Below are 8,929 nucleotides of genomic sequence, written 5' to 3' on the forward strand. Positions count from 1 at the left end.
AGTGTGCTGTTACAGAATGTATTTAGAAATCCATTTTGAAGCGGGTTACTCAGGTGATTCTTCTTTTGTGTATTTCTGCACTGTGGAGCAGAAGGAGGTCTCTGGCAGCTGCCTGCCCATGGAAGGGTAGCAGTTATCCATTAGTGCTCCTGCTGCTGTCACAGCTTCACTGCTCTCCCCCAACATCCTCTCAGTGTTCCCCATCCTGCTGGGTGGCTTTTAACACTTCCCTAGTGCTGGAATTGCAAAACCTGAACAGGAGGTTCATAAGGAGGTTCATAGGGAGGCTATAACAGGGAGGGAGTTGGTGCAAGGATGAAATAATTTCCATGCACGCTGGAGCCTCCTATCCTAAAACGTGTCACCTGAGGAAAAATGAGATGGTAGCTACTGCAGACCAACCCTGAATTGTTGGAGTGCAAGGAGGGAAGGCTTCCTAGGCCTCAACACACATTTATATATCAGTGTGTTTCCAGGCTGGTGTTGTTATTGGTACTGGAGCTGGTGCCTTTGTTAGCCCCGTTTTGAGTCATCCTTGGTGCACTTGACACCTGTCTCTGAGGAACATCTTCCGTGCTGGGCCCAGAATCAAGAAACTAAGGTGTCGACAAAAGAACCATCTTGACCTGCTGTTGGACAGGTTTATTTAGAACGACTCTCATTTCCTGCTGCTGATGAGAGAGCAGACCCCATCCTGGTGTTATTTACATTTCTGAAGACATAATTATTACACAAATAACAGGGGGATTGGGGTGAGAGGGAGGAAGGAGCTGTATGAGAGCACTGGGCTAATAACCTACTCCTTTTAAAACATTTACAGCTGTAACTGCAGCCACGGTGGATTCAGAGCCAGGGGATGGCACTCAACAGGAGTGTTCAACAGGATGGTGTTCAACAGGAGGCTGAGTTGAAACAGCCCAATCTGATGCACAGGGATCTCCTTTAGCTCTGGCAGAGCTGTAACTTCAGCTTGAACTCCTCAAGGCTGAGCAGGAATTGTAGCTGAGCATTTTAGAGTTCCTTCTGCTGCCAGGGCTCTGTGTCAGGCAGCCAGGCAGCAGCAGCCCTGGGCAGCGTTTCCAATGAATGGGAGATGTGTGGATTCATCTCTCACCTCACCCTGATCCTTGCTGTGTGTGGTTGTGCCATCAGCATCAATTTAGAGAATGCTGTAATCAATTTATTAAGTTCCCTAAAGGTGCCTTTTGGTGGCCTCATATTTATTAATCAGGCCCTCAAACAGAAAGATGACTTGGCAGAAATTTTGCCACACTTTGTGATTTGAAACCTTAATTAGCAGACAGAATGTCCCCAGGATTACAAGTGTATCACTTGTTTTAGTCTCTGTGTAAAGCAGCCTGAGGTTAAATCACGGAGGTGGTTTTTTTCTGATTTAGTAAAGAGCAGTGTTTCAAGAGGGGAGTTAAATTGTAAAGGCTGGAGTAAATTAAGTGGTGCTTCAGCACTGCATTCCTTTGATCAGATCTGAGGAGTGCATGCATCAGTTTCCAGCTGCTCACATCTGGGAGTGTCTTCACTGCCATGAAGGGCTCACTGTACAGTTTGGTCCATGAGCTCTGAATTATTCTAGACAGAAAGAGGAGGAAAAGACAATTACCAGAAAACTTCATAAGCACAAAGAAATTTTTTCATCCTTTGGAGGCTTTTCCTGACTAACCTTATCTGTGGAAAGATAACCAAGTCAAGCATGGCAAGAGAGATACTGGACTATTGTGCTCTCCCAGCTGAATGCACAGGTGTGATTGATGGAGAGTTCTGATCTTCCCTCTCTTCCCCAGCCCCTCTTTTGTTCAGTGTGCACTCTGATCTCTCCACACCCCTTTGTATGGTGCTGGTAGGATTGGACAGACTTAATTTCTGTGGGACAGCTGATCAAGTGAAGGTCCTCCCAAGGATGGATGGTTTGCTGTCTCTCATTCCCCCAGGAATGCCAAGACTTAGAGCACAATTCAAGTTCTGGCTGACTGTTTTCAGGAGTGAGGAATACAGAAAACAGTAAAACTTTCTCTGCTGTCCAGTGCAGGGAAAACCTGATAGGTCCCGGGGACCTAGAGACAGGTTCTGCTGCTGGAGAAAGACTTTTGTTTGCCTTGAGCCTGGCCTAGACCCTCAGGCACTCCGTCTCAGATAGATTTGCAAGGCTGCTTTGGGCTGCTGCAAGCCTGTTCCCAGACATCCACATGCAGCTTCACAGCACTTGTCTTCTGTCCGTTCAAACTAGCAGGGTTTTAGATACTTGACAATATTAATTGGGAGCTTTTTTCCCCTTAAACTGCAGCAAGCACCTTTTTCATGGGCAGCAGTGGGAGCTGGCATCGCTGAAAGAGCCTTCAAACCTTGAGCAGTGCAGCAGCAGAGAGTTATGCACAGGATTGAGCAGGGATGGTACTCACCAGAGCGTGGGGAGGTGGAAAAGGAAGAAGTATTTACACAAGCTTAGCCAGGGTGCTGGGAAAGCCTTCTAGCCCACTGCTGTCAATGTCCTGGGGCCTGTCGAGGAAGAGGACAGGGATGGCATCATTGGGATCAAGAGAGAAATTCTCTTTTCTGCTGCTCTTTGACTAGATTACAAGGCTGAGAAGACAGCAGAGTGATGTGCTGCTGCGTGGTGCAGGCTGGCTCAGGACAGGCTGTTCTTATCTGTACCCTGCTTGTGAGGTCAGCCTTATTCTTTCCCTGACTGTTCCTGAAACAACACTTAATCCAGAAGGTTCACACCTGGAAGGCAGGCAGTAATAAGGGCCTGGCTGTGTTCCTGCAGTGAGCAGAGGATGACCTGATTCCCACCCACCTTTGGCTCTGCAGGACGGCTCCCAGGAAGTCCCTCAGTACCATGTGCTGCTGGTATTGGCTGTCCATCAGGATGCTGTCGGACTGGCGCCTGCTCAGGAATTCCTGCACCCCTTCCCCTGGGCTGCTCTCGCTGCTTCTGTTTGGTGAAGATGAGAAACTTCTTTGTTTCTGACATGCTTTTTTCGTCCCTCACTCCAAGTTTGGCTCAGCCTGAGCAGCCCAGAAAGGGAGCCTGCTGGGACTGAGCCTAAGGACACTCTGCCTAATTTCAGCAAGGAACTGGTCGCTGTATTTGCTCCTTTGTTAGAAGATGGACTGGGCTGGCTTGCGTCTGACCAGTTGGTGTTGTTTAGTGGCAGACAGTGATCTAAGCAGCCAAGGGTAATGGAGAGGCTGTTTTCAGTGTTCAAACCAGGCCAGGGATAACAGTTCCCTACCAGTGAAAGATCATTGCAAATATTATCCACAAATACTATTGCTTGTTGGTATTGCAGCAGAACTCTCAGCTGATCTGATGCTTACAGCCTTGGAGGAAAGCATTAATTAGGCTGCTTAATGATCCTGTGATTAGGGGTATCCAAGACTGTAGGGATGCAGGATGCCCTTTGGGATGTGGAGCAGCAGAAGAGATTGCTTCTGCTGCAGTGAAAGGCAGCTACTTCTGCCAGGTGAATGGAAGGCACTGCCCAGGGTAACGGACAAATCCCAGCCCTAGGGCAGCAGGGTGCTGGGGCTTACCCAAGCCTCTTGCCAATGATGGTCTGGAGGAATTTTCGGGCTGAAATCTGCCCCAGGAATTTCCTGTAGTTGTCAGTGAATATGGCGTCAGCGTGGCGCTGCATCCTGGGGAAAAGGAAGCACAGTGTGCTCTCTGAGCTGTCTGAGAAAACACTGAACAGCCCACGTGTCACAGGGCTGGTACCAGAGCAGGTACCCTCAACAAACACCTGGTACTGTTGCACTGCATTAGTGTTGGAGGGTGAAAGGGTTTGAGGGAGCTCAGTCCTGACATGGAGGCAGCAGGCAAAACGAAATATCTAGGGCAGGGCAGGGCTGTTCCTGTGTTCTGCAGCAGCACCATCACCTCCTGGGAGGGCTGTGTGTGGGACAGGCTGACAGGAGCCTCCAGCAGATCTCTGGCCTGTGGTTTGAATCAGGCTCCAGAAAATCCACAGGTAAGGGAAGCACAAACCACGGGGCTGCTGCCACTGTTGTAAGGATGGGTCCTCTCTGCTTCAGACAGAAATAATGATGCTCTGTCTCCAGGCAGAGATGGAAAGGAGAGGCTCTAGCATCCCTGCAGATAGAGTCCCAGAGCTCAGTGGAAAATTCTGTCCCCTGAAGGAGCCCTGGGCCTGTGAGCCTGCCCCTGTCAGCATGTCCTTGCTGGTGGGGACAGCAGGACATGGCTCTGGACATGGGTGATGATTTGGGACTCGCTGAGCTGCTCCTGGGCTGGGGGGAGACTGTCACCAGCACATTCTGCAGCAGCAGGGCTGGCAGGTGAGGTACAAACCTTTTCTCAGTGGGGTCTGTTAACAAGCCCTCCTCCTGCTGCTGCTCTGCCAAGGGGTTATGGCTCTGCAGGGAGCTGCTGGGCTGCAGCTGGAAGCTCATGGCCTTGCCAGCAACTGGCTCTGGGCTGAACCTGCAAGAGAAACCCCCGGCACACTGTGAGATGTGCCGAGATGCCAGCTGGGGCTCAGTCTTCTTAACCATCATTCCCTACTCTCCGTTTTCTTCCTCCATTTGTCATCCCACCTTAGCAGTAACACAAGTACTGTCTGTCACTCTCCCCAGCCAGAAAGTGCCCTGAAGCTCTTCCAGCAGTGAAAGGATGGTTTATAGATGGTTTATGGAGCTGCCTCAAACACACATCCCCTCCCAGCAGCCTTGAGCAGAATCCCTCTGTTCTGCTGCCATTGTGCCATGCCTTTGGCACAAGGCTAAAGCATCTTCCATGGGACAGTGCAAATCCACAGTAGAGAAGCCAATGCTCCATTTTGGGCTTCTGTGGAGTCGTAGAGGCACAAAGCAGTATTGCAACTTCTAAGACCCACCAAGGAAATCCTTGAAATATTAATAAGTATCTGTAGAGTTCATGTACTAGAATATCTGCAGTTCTGACTTCAGTGCAGGTGCCCTTCAGACACAAATTATTATCAGTGTTTGAACTGGAGGAGCTGCCTGCTCTGGAGATTGCCAGATTTCCCTTTACAGAGCCCAGCATTCAATCCTAAACCCAACTGTTTTGGCTGAAACATTCCATCAGGTGCCTGCCTTCTTTGGAAATCACCCCTAGGCCAGCAGTGTACCCAAAAAAAATTAAGACAGGGCAGAGAAATAGGCCTAGAAACACATTTAGAGCTCACTTGGCTTTCAGAAGGGCTGGCAACTTTAGTTTGGCACCTGCTTATTCTGCACAAGGTCAGAGATGAGGCAGAGTGTGCATAAAGCACTCAGCACTTACCTGAGAGCTGGGTAGAGAGGGGAGGAGATGGAGCATGTGACTAAATGCAGGAACAGGAGCAGGGTGGCTTTATCCAGCATCTTCCACCCCCTGGAGTCACCTGAAATGCAGAGCAGCTGGGTCAGGGCACTGAGGGGAGGCCAAGTGCCACCTTTGCGTTCTCAGTCCCTCTGCCCATTTCTCAGCACCAAGGGACTGGAAATGTGCCTCTGAAGCTGTGGTGCTTCCCAGGGCAGGGATGCCTTGGTGTGGCACAGTCTCCCCCGTGGAGAGCCGCTCCTGGGGGCAGTGGCTGTGTGTGATGCCCTGGAGCTGCTGTCTGCTCTGTCGGGGTTTGAGGCTGTGGGAGCCCCTCCCTGACCTGGAGGTCAGTGGAGCAGAGCTCTCTTGGGCTGCTGTGAGCCCCAGGAACCCCTGCACGGGCTGTCAAAGCACCTGGATGAGGACAGCAGCTGGCAGGGATGCGAAAGGAACCCGCACAGAGCCTTCTGCAGCCAGCCCTGGGACCACTCCTGCCCTGCTCTCATGGCTGTACCTGCAGGGCACAGGTCTGTGCTTGGGCTGCCTCGCTGGCTGTCCAGAGGCTGGGGAGAAACAGGGAAATCCAAACAAAGCTCCTGGGCAGAGGGGTCATACTGCACAGAGGAACCCCTGGCAAAGCCATTCATCAAAGGCGAGTGCCGGGCTTGGTTTGCCGAACAAAACAGACTGTTCCTTCAGCGGAGAGGGGACCGAAATGCGTCCCTTTGGAGAGGCTGAGCTCTGCTGTGAGAGCAGCTCCCCCTGAGCCCCAGCCCCGGAGCCAGGAGAGCGGGGCTGAGCCGGGGTGCAGCCCCGTGTCCCGGGCTGGGCTGCGGGTGACTCAGGCCGGGGTCAGCCACCCTCGGGAGCTGAATGCCGAGATGAATGCCGAGCTTTTGTCCCTGGAAGCGAGCAACAGGAGGAAGGTATTTCAGCGAATGCTGCTCTCTCTGAGCCTTCATTGAAAGCGACTGATCTTTCGCTCAAAGAAGATTCTTAAAGAATGTGGATGGGAACCTTTAAAATACCAAGTTTCCCTGTTCCCTATCTTATTATACACAAGAAAAGCAGAAAGGTGTTTGATCTCCCTAAGAGGAGGAAAAAAAACCCCTCTTCCAAATGTATAATGATGCTGCCTTGTAAAAGGAGCAGCTTCCAGGTGGAAAGGGCTTGCTTGGACTTCTGATTGCTCAAGTGAACTTTCAAGCAGTGGGTTTTACCCATGGGGGGACGGGGAGGGAGGCTCCCTGCTGGAAAACATCATCGGTGAGCTCTTTTCTGCTTGGACAGAACAGGGCAGCACGGAGAGGGGGAGGCTGATTGAGGACCTGAGGTCTTGCAGGTGGGTCTGATGTTGACACCAGGCGAGTCAATAACAGAATTAGTGGCAGTGCCAGAAGTGCACAGACAGACACGGAAAAGGTGGCACTCTGAGAAATGGGGTTTCTTATCACCAAATCCTTCTCACCCAATCTCTGTTTCCCATTATTGTGCTCCCAGATGGGACCAGCAGATTCCCAAGCATTTCCCCTGGGAATAAAACAGGAGCTCCTGGCTCCTGCAAAGCTCCTTGTGCTCATGGGTGGCATCTCCTACCTCCTGCACAATCACTTTGGCCCCCCAGAGAGCCAAGGAATGCTTAAAGAGACTTTGATAGACATACAGGACTTCTGCTTTTAGATCAAATCCCCTGCTTCCCTTTCTTTTTTGACTTTTCATTTGAATTTGGAAAAACATGCTGCTTCTGTGCCTCTTCCCTAAATATCTTCAAGAAAATCCCAAGTCAGATCTTCCTAGACAGAGGAAATTACCTAAAGCTTTTATCAGTGGGTACCAGCAGACTGTGGCACCAGCATCTATGGAAAGTGCCAACCAGGAGATTTATTCACTATTAGAGAAGCTTCTATGTGAGCTGAGAAGTTAAGTGCCAATGGAAATGAAAACCTAGCCCAAAGCTGTCTTCTTCTCCTTCCTCCCCTAGGATACAGCCCTGATTACCACTTTCTTTCTGTCTCTGGCTTCCCTTTAAATGTTGGGTTTTTCTCTAGAATTGCTTTTTAACCATTTGAGATACTTTTTTTTTTTTTCCTTTTTCCCTACTATTAGTCTCTTTGAAATTATTTTTTGTTTGTTCCTGGCTTTGTTCTTCTTCCCTATCCTGCTTTTCTTCTCCCCCTTAGCTTCAGCCTGCTTCCAGATTTTGGGGTATGTCTGCCTCCCTTTTCCCCTCAGGAATAAATCAGAAATGAAAGTTCTACATCCCTTCCCAGATGTGTCTGCTATTTCAGAAGAGAAGCTGGGAAATTGAAGTGTCACCCTGCGTGCAGGCAGCTTGACAGCTCTGCAAAACATTGTCACCTTGGAAATTCTCCTGAGGTGAGGGACACCTTCCCTTCCCATTCAGGCAGCATGTGAAAAAATGATTAATAAATAAATCCCTCTTAAGATGAAGAGCTTTTAGCACCATTCCAGCAGATGAAGTGTAATAGCTTTGTTCCATCCTGTGCAGTGGGAACAGCAGCATTGTGGCAGTGATGTCGGAGAGCTGGGTAACTGCCTCTGGCCAATTCTGAAACCTCAACCTGAGCAGTCTTCAAAACACCTCTGTGTAGATGAAATGAAGCTTTTGCCATGCCTGCTGTTTTATAAAGCCAAAACTTTCATCCCCTGAAATGCTGCACTAGAAAAGCAGAAATCCTTTCAAGTGCCTCCCTGTGCCCCGTCGTGGCTGGCTTTGCATTGCCTGTAACACCGAGTTGTGTTCCTCCTCACACCTTCTTGGGCTCAAACACAGTCTCATTGCTGGGTGAGTAAAACACCGTTCATTTGCCAGGGATAAAGAAACTCACATCAACACAGCAAAAGAGGAGGACTGTGCTACAGCTAGCAATCATCTAACATGTTTTATAAAGCTCATCTATTGTATAATTCCATTGGTTTGTATTTACGATGTAGCTCAATTGTTGATTCATTCTATAAGTTGGTATAAAAACATGTTGATATAAATCTTGATACGGTACAAAGACACCTGGCAAAACTCCTTCCCGATGCCAGCTTTGATTGCATTTCAGTGGAATTTAATTGTCCCCAACCTCCAAATAGTCATTATCTTGTTAAACGCACAGAGAGAGGCTCCCACTTACCGTTCCTGGAGAAAACAAGCTCTTCCTGGATCAGCTCCTGCCCAGGTGCTCCTTCCCCTGCTGCAAATCCAACTTCTCCTCGGGAGCCCGCAGGGTCCGTGCCAGGCAGGGCGGGCACTCCGGACCGCCCCGCTGTCCTCTGGCTGCCAGGGCGTGAGTGCATCTCTGCTTTTATACCTGAGCTCCCTCAGGACTCCTGTGGGCTTCCACGCGTCAGAGCATCAATTATCCTCCTGAATTTCAGAGGCTGTGTTTGCATCCTCTTTGTGTGCGTGTGTGAGTGCGGAGGGGGCTGTGCCCGTAGCCCAGGGTCATTCGCACGATTTCTCTTTATCCCTCTAAGAGTGAAGAGCAAATAACAGCAAGAATCTGGCAGAGTGAATGACAAATTCGCTTTGCTAGGTAAACTTTGCTTTTCCTCTGCAACTGCATTTTTCCTTCTAGTCCACAATGAGTGTGAGTTAACCGTTAGTACTTTCTC

The 8,929-nt window shown here is 49.8% G+C and overlaps 1 protein-coding gene across 2 annotated transcripts; it reads right to left on the reverse strand.

Moving 5' to 3' along the window:
- Nucleotides 1–627: 627 nt before the first annotated feature.
- GHRH (growth hormone releasing hormone) lies at nt 628–8,658 on the reverse strand. Of its 2 annotated transcripts, XM_038159445.1 has the most exons (7): nt 8,449–8,658; nt 5,285–5,384; nt 4,331–4,462; nt 3,553–3,657; nt 2,813–2,950; nt 2,415–2,511; nt 628–1,587 (listed from the first exon to the last, which is right to left on the reverse strand). In XM_038159445.1, the coding sequence occupies exons 1-6, from the start codon at nt 8,609–8,611 to the stop codon at nt 2,448–2,450; spliced, it is 702 nt and encodes a 233-aa protein (XP_038015373.1). In that variant the 5' UTR covers nt 8,612–8,658; the 3' UTR covers nt 628–1,587; nt 2,415–2,447. The 2 variants fall into 2 exon arrangements, with proteins under 2 accessions (XP_038015373.1, XP_038015372.1); XM_038159444.1 differs by lacking the exons at nt 628–1,587; nt 2,415–2,511 and having other exon boundaries at nt 2,523–2,950.
- Nucleotides 8,659–8,929: the final 271 nt, after the last annotated feature.

This window comes from Motacilla alba, chromosome 20, assembly GCF_015832195.1.
Source record: "Motacilla alba alba isolate MOTALB_02 chromosome 20, Motacilla_alba_V1.0_pri, whole genome shotgun sequence".
NCBI lineage: Eukaryota > Metazoa > Chordata > Aves > Passeriformes > Motacillidae > Motacilla > Motacilla alba.

Excerpts from the sequence above, each read along its gene's own strand:
- GHRH (XM_038159444.1), bottom strand. The coding sequence starts at position 8,611 with ATGCACTCACGCCCTGGCAGCCAGAGGACAGCGGGGCGGTCCGGAGTG. Across the intron at positions 4,463-5,284 it reads CCTCTCTACCCAGCTCTCAG|GTTCAGCCCAGAGCCAGTTG; the intron begins GTAAGTGCTGAG and ends TTTCTCTTGCAG. Across the intron at positions 2,951-3,552 it reads ATCATTGGCAAGAGGCTTGG|AAGCAGCGAGAGCAGCCCAG; the intron begins GTAAGCCCCAGC and ends TTCACCAAACAG.